The sequence below is a fragment of the Mesoplodon mirus genome (genome assembly GCF_964341445.2).
Source record: "Mesoplodon mirus genome assembly, chromosome: 2".
Lineage (NCBI taxonomy): Eukaryota > Metazoa > Chordata > Mammalia > Artiodactyla > Ziphiidae > Mesoplodon > Mesoplodon mirus.
Genome location: NC_138977.1, coordinates 35,858,448 through 35,878,466, shown reverse-complemented (window position 1 = coordinate 35,878,466; position 20,019 = coordinate 35,858,448). Strand labels below are relative to the sequence as shown.

Below are 20,019 nucleotides of genomic sequence, written 5' to 3'. Positions count from 1 at the left end.
TCTAAAATCTGTTGAATGAATAACCATTTGTAATATATCCAAGCAACAGACTACTACTCAGCAATAAAAATGAATAGGTTGTTGATACATGCAACAACATAATTAAAATAAAATAGGTATGCTGAATGAAAGAAACCAGACAAAAAAAAAAGAATCCATATTGTATTATTCAATTTATACAAGATTGTACAAAAGTGCAAATTAATCTATAGTGACAAAGGAGATCAGTGGTTGCCTGGGGACAGAGAGCAGAGAGAAACAGGGGGAACAGGTGGGAGAGATTACAAATAATAAACTATTGTACTTTATACTATTCCAATATGATTCTTTTGAACCAGTGGTTCATTTTTGGTATACTTTTTAATTATTTTTCCTGGTAGTTTAATAAGGTATCTCCTGGAAATAATGAATCTAATTTTTAACTGTAGGGGAAACAATGTCATTTTTAATATATGTATTGAATTTTTATGCCTATGTCTAAGAGTTAAAATCCACATTTGGTTTATAAATATACTAAAAGTCCTTTCCAGTTGTATCCATACTTATTTTCCTGTGTTAAACTGATAGTCTTTGTGAAATGAGATAAAGGACCTGCTATCTTTCCAGTGACTATATAGTTCAGCACCTGTAATGTCTCTTCCATTTAGTTGGGAAAATCTATATTTAGTATCTCACACTAGAAACATTTAGCCCGAACTGAGCTTTTATGCAAACTATTTTCTTTTAAGAAATTGGCTTTGTCCTTGGAATAAACCCTTCTCTAATATTTGATTCCGTTTAGTTGATTTTAAGTCACTTTGTGATATGACCTCTCTTAGTGTATTAATAAAAATAAGAACATGCACAGAAATATGGGTTTTCTTTCACTATTTTGTTGTCCCTAATGTGGTTCTGAGTGGCTCATCCTTTTCTTTCTGTTCTTCCTTCAGGTCATCACATTGTGGAGCCTTGTGGCAAACCAGCACTCACACCTAATAACACATTCTCCAAGGTAAGTGAAAAGCCACCTTCTTTGTGTCCTACTTCCTTATCTAAATAAGTAGCTTGTTTGTATTTTGAACCAAACTGATTTCATATTTAAATATTTGCCTTTTTTAGGCACATGTATTGATTTTTAGATACAGGTACTTAGTGAACTATTAGGACTTACTAAGTAACACACAATGAAAAGCCCACACACAAGTAACCCTACATCATCGGCACACATTCAGCTCTTAAATAGGCTGATTACTTATATAGATAGCTTTAGTGCTGGGATTTTTTATTAATATGCACAATTCTTTTGGTTGTCTCTTAGATACCCAGAAGAGAAAAATGTAATTAAGGGTGGGTTAACATTGACCAGCAGTGACTCTCAAATGACAGATCTCTGCTACTAGTGAGGCAGAACTGTAGTGGCAAAAGAAATAGGCTTACTTGCTTTTTTAAAGACATAGAATATGCTTTACTACATAATAAAATGAAAGAACCTAAATCATTTAAGATTATCACAGGGAAATCTGGAGGTGTTTTAACAAAAATATTTTAATACATAACTAAATTCCACTTTCAAGCTCTTTATTTAAGGCTACATTTATACCCATTTGTTTGGCTAACATTTCTTTTTACTTTCTGGCATGTAATATACACAGCTTCCAGCTGGATCTTCATTTCATGGAACTGTTTTATCTCACACATATCTCATGCAATCTATTCTGAACCTCACTACTCAAATATCTTTCTATGTAAAATCCAGAGCTGAGGCATTTCCCTCCTAGTAATCTGAAAATCTTATCAGCTCAACAAGATTTCTGGAAGTGAGCTGGGTTTAGTGTAGGAGGGGAAAATGAATTAATTGACCAGAAGCCCCAAATTTTATGCCTTTCATTTCACTGTGTTATCTCAAACTTGTGACATGGTTTAGCATGTCTTGAAAAGATATTGTAACAGAAGAATTATAAGGCAGAAATGATTGGGACACAAAAATAGAAATTTCTTGGTGTCTGTATGTTTGTAGGTTGAGATATAGCTACACATTTTGTTCTGTTTATTCAGAAAGTCTCCAATTTCACATAGCTGAAGTAACTGAATTTGCATGTGTTTCTAGTGTTAGTCATGCTGTATAGTGCTTATTTTCTTTGTACATATCACCATGTTGTTGAAGGGGAGAAAAAGTAGAGTTTCTGTTTAAATTAACATAAGACCCTAGAAATTAGACGCAACTGGGAGGAGATAGGGGGATGTATGTATATGTATAGCTGATTCACTTTGTTATACAGCAGAAACTAACACACCATTGTAAAGCAATTATACTCCAATAAGAATGTTAAAAAGAAAAAGAAAAAGAAATTAGAACTTTTGTTATTCGTGATTGCAAACATTTTTTGTTGGCGTTAAAATCTTCCAGGAAGTCTCCCAAATGATATTCTGTCCTTGAATACTGATGTCTGTACTATGAATTTCTCATGAAGAGTGGAATTTTACAATCCAGTGAAATTTTTTGACATTATGTAACCACTATTTATGAAGAGATAATTTCATTGCATCTACTATCTCTACCTTTTATCTTTTTTTTTAAACATCTTTATTGGAGTGTAACTGCTTTACAATGTTGTGTTAGTTTCTGCTTTATAACAAAGTGAATCAGTTATACATATACATATATCCCCATATCTCTTCCCTCCTGCATCTCCCTCCCTCCCACCCTCCCTATCCCACCCCTCTAGGCAGTCACAAAGCACCGAGCTGATCTCCCTGTGCTATGCAGCTGCTTCCCACTAGCTATCTATTTTACGTTTGGTAGTGTATATATGTCCATGCCACTCTCTCACTTTGTCCCATCTTACCCTTCCCCCTCCCCATATCCTCAAGTCCATTCTCTAGTAGGTCTGCGTCTTTATTCCCGTCTTGCCCCTAGGTTCTTCATGACCTTTTTTTGTTGTTGTTGTTTAGATTCCATATATGTGTGTTGACATACGGTATTTGTTTCTCTCTTTCTGACTTACTTCACTCTGTATGACAGACTCTAGGTCTACCTTTTATCTTAATAAAAAAAGTAAAATCTTTAAAGCAAACCACCCTTTATTTGTATAAAATTATTTTAATTTATTCTAATCATTTAATATTGCATTTTGCCCTAATCATCTTTCTTTTAATAGGCTACGTGCCATGAAGTGCTTCACAATTAACCACTGAATTTAAAAGTTACATTCCATTTAATTATTACTTTATAGTTATGAATCCATTGCTATTTTCCTTAAATTGAGATGAGGTTTAGACTAGATTTGAAAATCTTTATAGCCAACAGTTGATCAGATTGCTAAACTGAAGGCTATGTCCATGTAACAACTTCACAAATACTTAAAAGATTGACTTTTTTCATTTCCCTGAACTTCTAAGTTTAGTAGGTCTATTTAACTTTTCGAAAAAGTTCTATGGAAGACAGATCCCATAGAATATGCCTTAAAAAGAGATTTCTGCAGTCAAATAAATTTAGGAAATACTACATTAATACATTTCTCTTTTGACAACTCAAAATTTGTATTAGTAAGCATTCTGAGAATTCTTGGAATAAAAATATTGATTTAATGTTGCTTAATCTAGTGTTTCCAGGCATATCTGATGATGGAAAGTCCCATACCCTTTGCATATTTCATTGCGCTGGTATCTCCTAGAAGCACTGATCCAAGGTGGGGAGATATAAGAAGGATTTTGTACCGAGAAAGAAGGGGAGAAGGACATGGAGGGACAGTGTGCAGTCCCTCCCTAATCCTGGATGTTAGTAAAATAGTAAACTAATGATTTGCTTTGGTTTTATACTTTAGGTTAATGGGGAAGAAATAATTGAAATTTTGTACCCTGAAGGAAAATGTTCTACTTATCAGATGAAGGAATCAGCAAACTTGATTCTGTCCAAAGGTACTTTCCCAAATCGAGTCATCCAGTTACTCTAAATACCCTAATAATTCAAGTAATAAAGAAATGTTGGCAGCCTTTCTTATTTGCCTTACATGTTCCTGTAGCTTTAAAAGAAAAGATTATTGTTCAGAGAAATAAAAGAACAGCGTAAAATTAATATTCGCTGCACTACTGTACAAATGTCCAGTATTCATTCTCATCTCTAAGATTAAAATGATTTTTAAATGATTGAAGAGATAGCAGTTTTGTTTGATAATTGTTTCTTGTATTTTTTGAAGCAGCAATTCACTGGCTACCTAATAACTGAGACAGTTTTTCTTGGGGATGTTTGGGCTGCCCTATTATATCCTTAATCTTTGTAACATAACTTCTTTGGTTGAAATTTCTTTAGTTTCTTTTATAAATTAACAATTTGGGATTAAGTTAGGGAAATAAACATTAAATTATTAATGTCCTTTGTAAAGGTCTATCACAGAGATTGATTTTGGTTTATTCAGTTGCATTTGTGTGGTCTTTTGTCATAACAGCCAAAGTAGTTCTAGAACTAAAAAATGCCTGGGTCCCATTAGTGTAAACTACTTTTCCTGTCATGGCTGCTTTTTCAAAGTGGATGCTTAAAATTTGAAAGACCTGGCATATTATATTTGACACATTGTCTCTTTCTCATATCAATATTCTTAAAAGTAAAACCCCATGTAAATTACTGTTTTTCAAGAATCTGATGTACAAGAAGATGATATTTATGATGATCCTCAAGAAGCTGAAGTTATCCAGTCTCTGCTGGATGTTGTGGATGAGGAAGCTCAGAATCTTTTAAACCAAAATAATGCAGCACGAGATGCCTGTGCTCCAGGTAGATGAACCAGAATGAGTAAGTTGGTACATGGAAGGAGTACAGGAAGGCCTCTACAGAGCATTTTAATTCCTCGTGGCCTATTTCTTTCTTTCCCAGGTGCATTGAAAACCAGTTGGAAGTTATCTGAAGAGAGAGCAGAAGATACAGACTATGATGGTTCACCTTTACCTGAAGAGTTTACGGAGGTAAGGATAATACCTAGGTAAACACGCTGTGATGCTATATCTTGTTAGAATTCTCTGATGAGGGCTTACCTCTCCCTACGTACCAGTTTCCCTTCTAAGTATTAAAGATAATATCCTGATGGCCAATTAGTAACCTCAGTAAGAATTAGAACTGATGTCATTTACTCATTTTGGAGAAAGAACTTGCCTTTAAATCATTTAACGTCTTTTGGTGAAGGTTTCCATTCAGGAAAACAGTGCCCAAAAACATTTTTTTTTTTTCAGCTTCATTATTATTACACCAAATAAAAGTTGGTAATTCCAAGATCCCATTCCAGTTAATACCTAACCTAGGTAGAAAACTTGATTTTTATCCTTGAGTGCTGTTTTCTTCTGCCCCTCATGGATCCTTGGTCTTAATTATCATGGAAACATCTCATTCTTTCATTTATTCCATGGCTTTTGCTCTGATTGCTCTGCAATTTCAGTTGAGACATGTTTTAAAAGATTTAGACAGCTGACATTCATAATACATTAAACTAGTTGGATACAAACTAGTAAAAATAAGCTGTACAGGAATTAGTGCTTAATATATAGTATATACGTTTGTTAAAATCTTAAAAAAAATAAAACCCCAAAGTTGGAATCATCTGAGATTAATTTTATTTTTTGCATTTAAGAGTCATCCTATGCCGGGGAAAGAATTACTATTCAAGGTTCCCCAAGCCAAAAAAAAAAAGAAGAAGAAGGAAGAGAAAGAAACAATTAATTTTCAAAAATGTAATCATAGGCTTATTTAAGACTAAGACTTCAGATCTTCTGGGACATTGAGCTGACTAAGAAAACAGCATGAAATAGTAGATAAATAATATGTAAGCCTGCTCAAATTAGACATCACCCTATTTATCTGAATCTGATCTTGCCCATTGTTTGAGGATAATTTCCCTCACAAGGCTTCTGATTCTTCCTATTGAACATCTTCAAAATTGTCAAAACTAAGCTGATCTGGATTCTTACCATGCAGGTACCCACACACAATCTCATATACACGTGATTATTTTCATTAAATACTTATATATAATTAATGTGTGTAAATACAAGGAAGCTTATATCTGTTTTAGTATGTATTTCCTAATCTAAAAAAATGATTACACAAATATTGAATAGCTCACAATGTATCATGCTGTAGTGTTTTTACTTAAGTTATTGTTCTTTTGTACTATCTAAATATTAATAATTATAACAAATAGCTCTTTGAAAAAGGTTTTCTGAACATTTTAAATCATACTATAATCATATTTTTATTAATACTATTTAAAATACTCCTTAAAATGTATGTTCTGAAGTCTCTTAACTAAGACAGTAAATAAAAATCTTTAATTTCCATTTCAAAATCCAATGCCTTTTCTTTAAAAAAAAAAAAAGCTTAACATAATATAGATTCTCTTTTACACTGAGCTATTATAACAAAAGTTTATAGCTGAAAACTACATTCAAGTTGCTTTTTTTATTTTGATAACGAAGACATTACATCCTCATTGTAAAAAAAATATTTTAAACAGAATCATTTAAAAATGCAAGCTCCTGGGGCTTCCCTGGTGGCGTAGTGGTTGAGAGTCTGCCTGCCGATGCAAGGGACACAGGTTAGTGCCCCGGTCTGGGAAGATCCCACGTGCCACGGAGCGGCTGTGCCCGTGAGCCATGGCCGCTGAGCCTGCGAGTCCGGAGCCTGTGCTCCGCAACGGGAGAGGCCACAACAGTGAGAGGCCCGCGTACCGCAAAAAAAAAAAAAAAAAAAAAAAGGCAAGCTCCTTTTTTTACCCATTCCTCATCTTCATCTGAGATAGCTGTTGTTAAAATATTGGGTTTTACCCTTCTATTATGCATATGAAAACATGTAATAATATAATTTTGTCACGTGATTCTAAATTTGGTTCTCAGTTAAAATTGATCACTACACTCTTTACACAAATATGTAAAAATCTGTCTCATACTTTTTCTTTTTGTAACTTAAAAATATTTATTAATTCATTTATAATAACAATAATCAACCTATTACGTGTCAGCATAAATCACGTTTTTAACAGAAAATATCTATATTTTCCAAAACAAGAGAAAATATGTGAGAAGAGTGGCATTGTTTTACATTAAGTTCTTTTTACATAAATTTACATCACATTTTTTTTATTCAAACAGAAAGTCACAAAAATTATAATCATCCACATCAGTTCACTCAGTTCCATGTAATTAATTTTTTTCATCTTGATCTTTTGTTAGCACTTTTATGAATTCATCAGTTTTCCATTAGAGTTCTGTAAATGCTTATTCATTCAGTTCAGCAGTATAGTCAGTTACAAGAAACCTGTACTTGTCAGTCTTTTCAATGAATTCCTTGAAGATGAAATCCTTTTATAGGAACATTTTTGCAAAATCATCAGAGTAAACCCATAATGGTCTGTAAATGACAAAACACTTAAAAATGACCACGGTTTAAGATTTGATGAAAGTTCATAATAATGCAATTGACAGGCAAATTTAGTTACTTCCGAGATATATTTTAAAGTAAACTAGAATTATGACTTATAACATTATACCAGAACCTATAAGATTTTTAGGATTTTCATGTAATGTCTGAAACATTTATATTAACATATTTCCATACAAATAACCCAAAGAGAGTTTACTATTAGTTCGTTTGTTTTTTTTAATTTTTGAATTTTATTTTTTTATACAGCAGCTTCTTATTAGTCATCAATTTTATACACATCAGTGTATTCATGTCAATCCCAATCGCCCAATTCAGTACACCACCATCCCCACCCCCCCTTGGCTTTCCCCCCTTGGTGTCCATACATTTGTTCTCTACATCTGTGTCTCAACTTCTGCCCTGCAAACCGGTTCATCTGTACCATTTTTCTAGGTTCCACATACATGCATTAATATACGATATTTGTTTTTCTCTTTCTGACTTACTTCACTCTGTATGACAGTCTCTAGATCCATCCACGTCTCAACAAATGACTCAATTTAGTTCCTTTTTATGGCTGAGTAATATTCCATTATATATATGTACCACATCTTCTTTCTCCATTCATCTGTTGATAGGCATGTAGGTTGCTTCCATGACCTGGCTATTGTAAATAGTGCTGCAATGAACATTGGGGTGTATGTGTCTTTTTGAATTATAGTTTTTTCTGGGTATATGCCCAGTAGTGGGATTGCTGGATCATATGGTTATTCTATTTTTAGTATTTTAAGGAACCTCCGTACTGTTCTCCATAGTGGCTGTATCAATATACATTCCCACCAACAGTGCAAGAGGGTTCCCTTTTCTCCACACCCTCTCCAGCATTTGTTGTTTGTAGATTTTCTGATGATACCCATTCTAACTGGTGTGAGGTGATACTTCATTGTAGTTTTGATTTGCATTTCTCTAATAATTAGTGATGTTGAGCAGCTTTTCATGTGCTTCTTGGCCATCTGTATGTCTTCTTTGGAGAAATGTCTATTTAGGTCTTCTGCCCATGTGTGGACTGGGTTGTTTGTTTCTTTAATATTGAGCTGCATGAGCTGTTTATATATTTTGGAGATTAATCCTTTGTCCGTTGATTCATTTGCAAATATTTTCTCCCATTCTGAGGGTTGTCTTTTCGGCTTGTTTATGGTTTCCTTTGCTGTGCAAAGGCTTTGAAGTTTCATTAGTTCCCACTTGTTTATTTTTGTTTTTATTTCCATTACTCTAGGAGGTGGATCAAAAAAGATCTTGCTGTGATTTATGTCAAAGAGTGTTCTTCCTATGTTTTCCTCTAAGCGTTTTATAGTCTCCGGTCTTACATTTAGGTCTCGAATCCATTTTGAGTTTATTTTTCTATATGGTGTTAGGGAGTGTTCTAATTTCATTCTTTTACATGTAGCTGTCCAGTTTTCCCAGCATCACTTATTGAAGAGACTGTCTTTTCTCCATTGTATATCATTGCCTCCTTTGTCATAGATTAGCTGATCGTAGGTGCATGGGTGTGTCTCTGGGCTTTCTATCTTGTTCCATTTATCTATGTTTCTGTTTTTGTGCCAGTACCATATTGTCTTGATTACTGTAGCTTTGTAATATCGTCTGAAGTCAGGGAATCTGATTCCTCCAGCTCCGTTTTTTTCCCTCAAGACTGCTTTGGCTATTCGGGGTCTTTTGTGTCTCCATACAAATTTTAAGATTTTTTGTTCTAGTTCTGTAAAAAATGCCATTGGTAAGTTGATAGGGATTGTATTGAATCTGTACATTGCTTTGGGTAGTATAGTCATTTTCACAATATTGATTCTTCCAATCCGAGAACTTGGTGTATCTCTCCATCTGTTGGTATTATATTTAATTTCTTTCATCAGTGTCTTATAGTTTTCTGCATACAGGTCTTTTGTCTCCCTAGGTAGGTTTATTCCTAGGTATTTATTCTTTTTGTTGCAATGGTAAATGGGAGTGTTTCCTTAATTTCTCTTTCAGATTTTTCCTCATTAATGTAAAGGAATGCAAGAGATTTCTGTGCATTAATTTTGTATCCTGCAACTTTACCAAATTCATTGATTAGCTCTAGTAGTTTTCTACTGGCATCTTTAGGATTCTCTATGTATAGTATCATGTCATCTGCAAACAGTGACAGTTTTACTTCTTCTCTTCCAATTTGTATTCCTTTTATTTCTTTTTCTTCTCTAATTGCCATGGCTAGGACTTCCAAAACTATGTTGAATAATAGTGGTGAGAGTGGCCATCCTTGTCTTGTTCCTGATCTTAGAGGAAATGCTTTCAGTTTTTCACCATTGAGAATGATGTTTGCTGTGGGTTTGTCATATATGGCCTTTATTATGTTGAGGTAGTTTCCTTCTGTGCCCACTTTCTGGAGAGTTTTTATCATAAATGGGTCTTGAATTTTGTCAAAAGCTTTTTCTGCATCTATTGAGATGATCATATGGTTTTTATTCTTCAATTTGTTAATATGGTACATCACATTGATTTGCATATATTGAAGAATCCGTGCATCCCTGGGATAAATCCCACTTGATCATGGTGTATGATCCTTTTAATGTGTTGCTGGATTCTCTTTGCTAGTATTTTGTTGAAGATTTTTGGATCTATATTCATCACTGATATTGGTCTGTAATTTTCTTTTTTTGTAGTATCTTTGTCTGGTTTTGGTATCAGGGTTTTGGTGGCCTCATAGAATGCATTTGGGCGTGTTCCTTTCTCTGAAGTTTTTTGGAAGAGTTTGAGAAGACTGGGTGTTAGCTCTTCTCTAAATGTTTTATAGAATTCACCTGTGAATCCATCTGGTCCTGGACTTTCGTTTGTTGGAAGATTTTTAATCACAGTTTCAATTTCATTACTTGTGATTGATCTGTTCATATTTTCTGTTTCTTTCTGGTTCAGTCTTGGAAGATAATACCTTTCTAAGAATTTGTCCATTTCTTCCAGGTTGTCCGTTTTGTTTGGCATAGAGTTGCTTGTAGTAGTTTCTTAGGATGCTTTGTATTTCTGTGGTGTCTTTGGTAACTTCTCCTTTTCATTTCTAATTTTATTGACTTGAGTCCTGTCCCTCTTTTTCTTGATGAGTCTGGCTAATGGTTTATCAACTTTGTTTATCTTGTCAGAGAACCAGCCTTTAGTTTTATTGATCTTTGCTATTGTTTTCTTTGTTTCTGTTTCATTTATTTCTTCTCTGATCTTTATGGTTTCTTTCCTTCTGCTAATTTTGGGTTTTGTTTGTTCTTCTTTCTCTAGTTCCTTTAGGTGTAAGGTTAGATTTTTTCTTTTAGATTTTTCTTGTTTCTTGAGGTAGGCTTGTATAGCTATAAACTTCCCTCTTAAAACTGCTTTTGCTGCATCCCATAGGTTTTGGATCGTCGTATTTTCATCGTCATTTGTCTTAGGTATTTTTTTATTTCCTCTTTGATTTCTTCAGTGATCTCTTGGTTATTGAGTAACGTATTGTTTAGCCTCCATGTGTTTGTATTTTTTACATTTCTTTCCCTGTAATTCATTTCTAATCTCATAGCATTTGTGGTCAGAAAAGATGCTTGATATGGTTTCAGTTTTTTCTAATTTACTGAGGCTTGATTTGTGACCCAAGATGTGATCTATCCTGGAGAATTTCCATGCGCACTTGAGAAGAAAGTGTAATCTGCTGTTTTTGGATGGAATGTCCTATAATATCAATTAAATCTATCTGGTCTATTGTGTCATTTAAAGCTTCTGTTTCCTTATTTATTTTGATTTTGGATGATCTGTCCATTGGTGTTAGTGAGGTGTTAACATCCCCCCACTATTATTGTGTTACTGTCAATTTCCTCTTTTATAGCTGTTAGCAGTTGCCTTATATATTGAGGTGCTCCTATGTTGAGTGCATATATATTTATAATTGTTATATCTTCTTCTTGATGAATCATCAATGATCCCTTGATCATTATGTAGTGTCCTTCCTTGTCTCTTGTAACATTCTTTATTTTAAAGTCTATTTTACCTGATATGAGTATTGCTACTCCAGCTTTCTTTTGATTTCCATTTGTATGAAGTATCTTTTTCCATCCCCTCACTTACAGTCTGTATGTGTCCCTAGGTCTGAAGTGGGTCTTTTGTAGGCAGCATATAATGGGTCTTCTTTTTGTATCCATTCAGCAAGCCTGTGTCTTTTGGTTGGAGCATTTAATCCATTCACGTTTAAGGTAATTATCTTGTAGGCAGCATATAATGGGTCTTCTTTTTGTATCCATTCAGCAAGCCTGTGTCTTTTGGTTGGAGCATTTAATCCATTCACGTTTAAGGTAATTATCGATATGTATGTTCCTATGACCATTTTCTTAATTGTTTTGGGTTTGTTTTTGTAGGTTCTTTTCTTCTTTTGTTTCCCACTTAGAGAAGTTCCTTTAGCATTTGTTGTAGAGCTGGTTTGGCAGTGCTGAATTCTCTTAGCTTTTGCTTATCTGTAAAGCTTTTGATTTCTCCATCGAATCTGAATGAGATCCTTGCCAGGTAGAGTAATCTTGGTTGTAGGTTCTTCCCTTTCATCACTTTAAGTATATCATGCCACTCCCTTCTGGCTTGTAGAGTTTCTGCTGAGAAATCAGCTGTTAACCTTATGGGAGTTCCCTTGTATGTTATTTGTCATTTTTCCCTTGCTGCTTTCAATGATTTTTCTTTAATTTTTTCCAATTTGATTACTATATGTCTTGACATGTTTCTCCTTGGGTTTATCCTGTATGGGACTCGCTGGGCTTCCTGGACTTGGGTGGCTATTTCCTTTCCCATGTTAGGGAAGTTTTCGACTATAATCTCTTCAAATATTTTCTTGGGTCCTTTCTCTCTCTCTTCTCCTTCTGGGACACCTATAATGCGAATGTTGTCACTTTTAATGTTGTCCCAGAGGTCTGTTAGTCTGTCTTCATTTCTTTTCATTCTTTTTTCTTTATTCTGTTCTGCAGCAGTGAATTCCACCACTCTGTCTTCCAGGTCACTTATCTGTTCTTCTGCCTCAGTTATTCTGCTATTGATTCCTTCTTGTGTAGTTTTCATTTCAGTTATTGTATTGTTCATCTCTGTTTGTTTGTTCTTTAATTCTTTTAGGTCTTTGTTAAACATTTCTCTCATCTTCTCGATCTTTGCCTCCATTCTTTTTCCGAGGTCCTGGATCATCTTCACTATCATTATTCTGAATTCTTTTTCTGGAAGGTTGCCTATCTCCACTTCATTTAGTTGTTTTTCTTGGGTTTTATCTTGTTCCTTCATCTGGTACATAGCCCTCTGCCTTTTCATCTTGTCTATCTTTCTGTGAATGTGGTTTTTGTTCCACAGGCTGCAGGATTGTAGTTCTTTTTGCTTCTGCTGTCTGCCCTCTCTGTCTCATACTTTCTAATTCTTCCCTATTATTCTCTTGCATAGCTATACCATAATTTATTAAATTGACTATATATTATGAGTATTAAATTTATTATAAACAGTAATGCAGCAAAGATTCCTATTTCTTTATAATGTAAATTCTAGGTCTCACAAGACACAGTTATGCTCTCAACCCCAGCATTTCAAAGGTTTATATTATTTTCCTGATTCTTTCAGGCATTTGAGTTTGTAGTCTGTTCTAGTTTGCTTGGGCTGCCATAACAAAACACCATAACCTGAGGGCTTAAAAAAAGAGAGAGAAAATGTATCTTTTCACAGTTCTGGAGGCTGGATGTCTACGATCAAGTTGTTAGCAGGTTTGGTTTCTGACAAGACCTCTCTCCTTGGCTTGCAGGCAGCTCTCTTCTAGCTGTGTCCTCACATGGTCTTTCCTTTGTGTGCACACACTCCTGGCGTCTCTTCCTCTTCTTGTAAGGACACCAATCCTATTGGATTAGAGGACCATCCTCATGACCTCAGTTAGCCTCAGTTATCTCCGTAAAGACCCTATTTCCAAATACAGTCCCATTGCAGGCTAGGGCTTCAACCTGTGAACTTTGGGGGGACACGGGTCAGTTTATAACACAGTCTTTGCCTTAACAACTTATAAAATATAATCAAGGGCTTCCTGGGTGGCACAGTGGTTGAGAATTCGCCTGCCAATGCAGGGGACACAGGTTCGATCCCTGGTCTGGAAGGATCCCACATACCGTGGAGCAACTGAGCCCGTGTGCCACAACTCCTGAGCCTGCGTGCCACAGCTTCTGAAGCCCACACGCCTAGAGCCCATGCTCTGCAACAAGAGAAGCCACCGCAACAAGAAACCTGTGCACCACAACAAAGAGTAGCCCCTGCTTGCCACAACTAGAGAAAGTCCGTGTGCAGCAACCAAGACCCAATGCAGCCAAAAATAAATAAATAAATAAAATAAATTTTTAAAAAGAAAAAAACAGTCATGTGCACATCTTTGTGTGGATATGTAAAATTTACATATATATGTATAATCAAATAAAACTTTATTCACAATAGTTACAAAACAAGAGCTCTAGGCATAAATTCAGCCAAAAGTGTACATATTTATATTATGAATACTTTAAAGCTCTACAGAGAAGCACAAAAGAAGTATTCAAGAAAAACATTCCTTGTTCTTTGATAGAAAAAATCTAAAATTTACGTTCTCCCTAGATTCACCCCTAAATTAAATATGGTCCCATAAAATATTTTGAGGTTTCTGTTTTGTTTCATTGTTTGTTTTAATGAGAGGCAGAGTGGCTTTGTGAAATCATTCTAAAGTTTACATAGTAGAATTAGGATGTAAAACTATCCAGAACAAATCTAAAAATTAAGGTTCGTGGGGGGAGAATATTCCTACCAGGTATTAGGAAATATTATGTAAATAATACATAAGTTGTCCTGCCACCAAAGTATAGAGCCCACAAATTTGTGTCTTGAGAATTCAAGATGTTTAAGACCAAGTATTTTGGGCCAGTCCATCCTGAAAAACAAATTAGCACTTGTATACATGAGACTTCTGCTTTAGAAGAGATTTTGACTAATGGTAAGCAAAACAAAGAAAGCAAAAAACAAATTTAGGAAAAGAGGACACAAGGTACTGAAATAAAAACATGAAAAAGTTTCATGTGTTTCAAAATCTAAATGTGTTAAAGTCACAGTGGTAATTATATTCATAAGAAGGCAAATTCAAAAGAGACAAATATGACTAATCTCCATTGCTGAAAAAAAGACTGAACCAGTATTCTAGAAAAGTTTTGTTTCATCTTAACATTTCTCGAATATTACCTACATTTGAGTAGTTTTAAGAGTTCCTTAGAGTTTTTTTAAATATTCAGAACTTTGTAAGTGTGCCACGTTGGGAATCACCCTAAACAAATGATTATTTACTGAATTGGTTCTTAACAGTATATTTTGCAACCCTGAAAGTTTTATCATGTGTCAAAAGTTAAGGTGCTGTCCACTGGTATTATAAAAAGTAGAGGAATGTCCTTTTTAAAAAGAAAGATTGTCCCTCTGATAGCTACTTGTGCAAGTCGTTGCATTTGTCCCTCTGCTGCAATTAATTGTCTCTATAGTTGACTACAGTAGCCCCCTGCCCCCCATCTACAGTTTCACTTTCGGGGGTTTCAGTTACTTACGGTCAACCACAGTTGGAGAATGTTAAATGGAAATTCCAGAAATAAACAATTCGTGTTTTAAATGGTGTGTCATTCTAAGTAGTGAGATGAAATCTTGCTCTGTCTTACTCCATCCCACCCAGGACATAAATCATCCCTTTGTCCAATGTATCTTGCCCATTAGTCACTTAGTAGCCATCTTGGTTATCGGAGCGGTCATTGCAGTATCGAAGTGTTCGTGTTCATGTCACTCTTATTCAATGATGGCCCTGCAGTACAAGAGTAGTGATGCTGGCAATCTGGATATTACCAAAGAGAAGCCATAAGTGCTTCCTTTAAGTGAAAAGGTGAAAGTTCTCTACTTCATAAGGAAAGAGAAAAATCGTATGCTGAGGTTAGTTGCTAAGATCTACGGTAAGAACAAATCTATCTGCGAAATTGTGAAGAAGGAAAAAGAAATTTGTGCTGGTTTTGCTGTTGCACCTCAAACTGAAAAAGTTAAGGCCACAGTGCGTGAAAAATGCTTAGTTAAGATGGAAGAGGCATTCAATTTGTGAGTAGAAGACATGAACAGAAAACAGAGTTCAGCACTTTCTGTGGTTTCAGGCATTCACTGGGTGTCTTGGAACGTATCACCCCTCAGATAAAGGGGTACTACTCTACGTCTTAGTGAAGTACTTCAGGCCAATGTGTGTTATTTGTGAATGAAGGAATGAATGCCAGTCATATACATTATTGTAAATTACTACCGAAAGTTTCAAAACTCTTCACTTCAGCTGTTGCTGAACTTGTTTGATTATTGTGGGGATAACAGGGTAAGAAGAGACGTCAGGGTTTCTGTCCTAAATTTGCTTGTACAATCTAGCAGTCAATTTGGGAGATGTACACATGCAAATAAGTAAATTTTCTTCCTCCATGGAAGCTCTGATTTCCCACAAATAAATTGAAATTAATATCATATAATTTTACTTTCAACTCTACAAAAAACTATAGTAAGCTATAGTAAAACTTATCCTGCTTTTTTATGGAGTGTCTGTGGAGTTCAGAGAGGATTATAAAGAATTAGGGAATATAGGGGCTATACAGGAGTATGTGGGTATGGTTATTAAAGCCTCCTAGAGAATTAGCATTTTAAAGATTTTGATAGGTGAGATAAAATGGGAAAGAGCATTCCATACCGAGGAGCTTCTCAGCAAAGGTACAAAGGTCTGGATCAACATGGAAAATTCAGGGCACTAAATCATTGCTATTAGGGTATCACATGGTGTCTTGAAAGCTAAGGCTTAAGAGATAGGCAGGGATGGGTTCATGAAATGACTTACATGCCATGCCAAAGAAAGCTATTTTCATCTGGCACTGGGCACTAAAAATTATGTAGCTGGTCCTAGATCCAGCGGATACCTCCCCTACTCTTCAAGTTACTGGATCTGGATTCTTTGAGCAGTAGGATTACAAACTAACCTTCAAACAGGCTGGCCATGATAAAAACCTTAAATCTTTTCCTTGAGGCAATACTACAGCCTCCTTCTCTTCCAAAGAGCCTACAATCCAGAATGAGAAGAGAGACTGACCCACCCCCAAACCATACATAGGTAAACTTTGCAAAAATAGTGAAAAATCGGTTAATACAAGTATTGCTATAGTGTATTTCCAATTGAGCTTTATCTCATTTTAATAATAACACTTTACTCTTTTAATAAATTTATTTATTTTTGGCTGCATTGGGTCTTCGTTGCTGCGTGTGGGCTTTCTCTTTGTTGTGGTCTGCGGGCTTCTCATTGTGGTGGCTTCTCTTGTTGCAGAGCACGGGCTGTAGGTGTGTGGGCTTCAGTAGTTGTGGCTCACAGGCTCTAGAGCGCAGGCTCAGTAGTTGTGGCGCACGGGCTTAGTTGCTCCGCGGCATGTGGGATCTTCTAGGCCCAGGGCTCGAACCTGTGCCCCCTGCATTGGCAGGCGGATTCTTAACCACTGTGCCACCAGGGCAGCCCAATAACACTTTTATAAAAGGCTGTATACTTTGCAAAATGATTGCACACATGGTGATTCCTACATCAGTATTATGATGGGGAATAAGAAATCCAAATGACTTTACCTGGAAAAAAGTTTTAACCCAGACTAAAATTATCAGCTTCTAAAAACAGATAAGGGGGGCTTCCCTGGTGGCTCAGTGGTTAAGAATCCGCCTGCCAATGCAGGGGACATGGGTTCAAGCCCTGGTCTGGGAAGATCCCACATGCTGCAGAGCAACTAAGCCCGCGTGCTGCAACTGCTAAAGCCCGTGCACCTAGAGCCCATGCTCCACAACAAGAGAAGCCACCGCAATGAGAAGCCCGCACACTGCAACGAAGAGCAGCCCCCGCTCGCTGCAACTAAAGAAAGCCCACACGCAGCAACGAAGACCCAACACAGCGAAAAACAAATTTATTTTTTTTAAAAAACGGATAAGGTCTAAGAAACTTTTTTTTCAGTTGTCAGTGGATAAAAACAATCTACTTTATTTCTTCCGCCATAGAAGTTCTGTGTTTCCCTCAGATAAACTGAAATTGATATCAGAGTAACTTAATTATAGATACATTTTAACTCTACAGAGTCTGTACCTAAAAGGTCAAATAAACACACAATTACAAGTTGTGACAAGGTGTATGAAGTTTTAAAAAGCGCTACGAAAGAGAATACCAGGGAGACCCACTTTTAGACTGGGTGGTTAGGAAACATCCTCAGAAGGTAAAGACACTTAGATTAAACAAGGAAAAAGTGAAAAAAAGAGCGATTTTGAAGAGCTAAAAGAAAGGCCCATCAGTTTGAAGCCTAGTTAGTGAAGAGGAGAGTAAAACCAGATGGATTGTAGAGGTAGACAGAGGCCAGATAATGCAGGGTCTTGAAATGGAAGGAATTTCCCATTTAAGATAATTTGTCCTAATGAAGATTTAAATGTAAGGTTAACCATGTAAGAATGCAACTTGGCATCTCCTTCTGATTGTAGCAAACTGCTTCTGCAGGACTTGGGTCTCTGTGACACCATGCTCAGTTAAAGTACGACGTGATTGATCTCAGTTTCCTAGGGAGACACCCCTCGCTTTAAAAAATAAAAGGGCAAATATGATAGCCCTTATATGTGTAATCTAAAATATGATACAGGCCCTGGAGGTGGCTGGCTTCTGGGATGGCAGATGAAGAAGAAGACCCCACCTTTGAGGAAGAAAATGAAGAAATTGGAGGAAGTGCAGAAGGTGGACAGGGTGAAAGAAAGAGACTTTTTTCTAAAGAATTACAGTATATGATATATGGGTTTGGGGATGACCAGAATCCTTATACTGAGTCAGTAGATATTCTTGAAGACCTTGTCATAGAGTTCATCACCGAAATGACTCACAAGGCAATGTCAATTGGAAGACAAGGTCGGGTACAAGTTGAAGATAGCGTCTTCTTGATTCGAAAGGACCCAAGAAAGTTTGCTAGGGTTAAAGACTTGCTTACTATGAATGAAGAATTGAAACAAGCTAGAAAAGCATTTGATGAAGCAAACTATGGATCTTGACACTTTTTGTACTTTCTGAAGCTTCATTATTTTCTGGGGAAACCATATTTAATAACTATATTTTCCACAGTAAGGTTCTGATATCTAGCCATGTGAATGAAAGATAGAGAACCACAACGTTTTCAGTCTTTATTTTCATGTCTTCAATTTTAGAGTGATATTTGAGCCTTTAATTGCCTGCCATTATATTACCATACTTTGAATTAATTACTGGATTTTAATGACCACATGTAAGTCAAAGTACCTTGCAAACCATTCAATTCCTTCTGATTTTTGACCATCTAAATGAGGAATTAATATTTATGTATTAGGTGTACTTGTGCCATTGTAGGCTTTACTGTAGCTGTTTAATATGTGAAATCTCAATGGTACCTTTGATCGCTAAGACATATGTTTCATGTATTCTAAAATTTTTAGATTATAGTAGTCTTAAGTTATTAAAAGACTTTTAAGGAGAAAATGATAGAAAATGCAACCTTTAAGGAGGAAATGATAGAAAATACAACCTTTTTTAGGAGTGTTTGTCTTAAGATAATTTGTTTTAATACTCTTTTCTTTAGATAACAAGAGTGATTTTTTATTTTATTTTTTTTATTTTTGAGAAACTAAAACTTTCCTTTGAATGCTTCTGTGTTGGAAGACTTATTTGATTTAAAATCTTCAGGGCTTATACTATTTGTCAGTTTTTAAGAGAACTCATTTTCCCAGGTCAAAGCTTCTAAAAATAAGTGCTTTCAGTAGCAGGGATGGCATTGCTGAAAAAAGCTGATGGCAGGATAAGCATTTGGGGTAGTGTTTTATTAACTTATTTGTTAGTACTTGTTCATTGTGGAAATGTGTACTTGACTAAGACCATGTGTGGCTATGGAAACCACTTTTGTAGTTCAGCATATACAGGTTTTGTGCGTATTTAGCTTATTGTATTATTCTTGCACTTAGCTTAAAGTAAGGATTAAAATTGCATTTAAGGGGATCATTGGATATTACTGTTTGTGAAACTGAATGTTTTGTGTCCCGCTTATAAACATTATCTATGAATTAGTACTTAGGAAAACTTTACTTTCTTAACCTATCAGTATAAGGAATAAAGTATGAAAAATTAAAAAGAAAAAAATATGATACAAATGAACTTACTTACAAAACAGAAACAGACTCACAGTTATAGAAAACTTGATGGTTACCAAAGGGGAAAAGGGGTGGGAGAGGGATAGCACAGGGAACTATATTCAATATTCAATATTCTGTAATAAACCATAATGGAAAAGAACATGAAAAAGAATATACATGTGTGTGTATATATATGTGTGTGTGTATGTGAATCACTTTGCTGTACAGCAGAAACTAACAAAACATTGTAAATCAACTATACTTTAATTTGAAATTTTAAAAATTAAATAAATGGGCAAGGTAATTTAACACATTGGAAATTTTAGATTTTAAAATTGAAGTAGTGGGGGCTTCCCTGGTGGCGCAGTGGTTGAGACTTCTCCTGCCAATGCAGGGGACGTGGGTTCGTG

At 35.5% G+C, this 20,019-nt stretch overlaps 2 protein-coding genes across 9 annotated transcripts in view; both read left to right on the top strand.

Moving 5' to 3' along the window:
- Positions 1 to 20,019, top strand: part of PTPN13 (protein tyrosine phosphatase non-receptor type 13) — a 225,054-nt gene that overhangs the window by 188,065 nt on the left and 16,970 nt on the right. For 7 of the 8 annotated variants that reach the window (XM_082632173.1, XM_082632172.1, XM_082632169.1 and 4 more), the window contains 4 exons: positions 930 to 991; positions 3,804 to 3,897; positions 4,613 to 4,750; positions 4,850 to 4,938. In XM_082632173.1, coding sequence (XP_082488299.1) covers positions 930 to 991; positions 3,804 to 3,897; positions 4,613 to 4,750; positions 4,850 to 4,938 — 383 coding nt within the window. Of the gene's footprint in view, positions 1 to 929; positions 992 to 3,803; positions 3,898 to 4,612; positions 4,751 to 4,849; positions 4,939 to 5,597; positions 6,164 to 20,019 lie in introns of those variants that run through there. The other variant, XM_082632175.1, reaches the window with a different exon arrangement.
- On the top strand, positions 18,112 to 18,596 carry LOC309810368 (transcription initiation factor TFIID subunit 13-like). Its single transcript, XM_082632341.1, has one exon. The coding sequence runs from the start codon at positions 18,128 to 18,130 to the stop codon at positions 18,500 to 18,502; it is 375 nt and encodes a 124-aa protein (XP_082488467.1). The 5' UTR covers positions 18,112 to 18,127; the 3' UTR covers positions 18,503 to 18,596.

Coding starts and splice junctions, on each gene's coding strand:
- LOC309810368 (XM_082632341.1), top strand. CDS start 18,128: ATGGCAGATGAAGAAGAAGACCCCACCTTTGAGGAAGAAAATGAAGAA.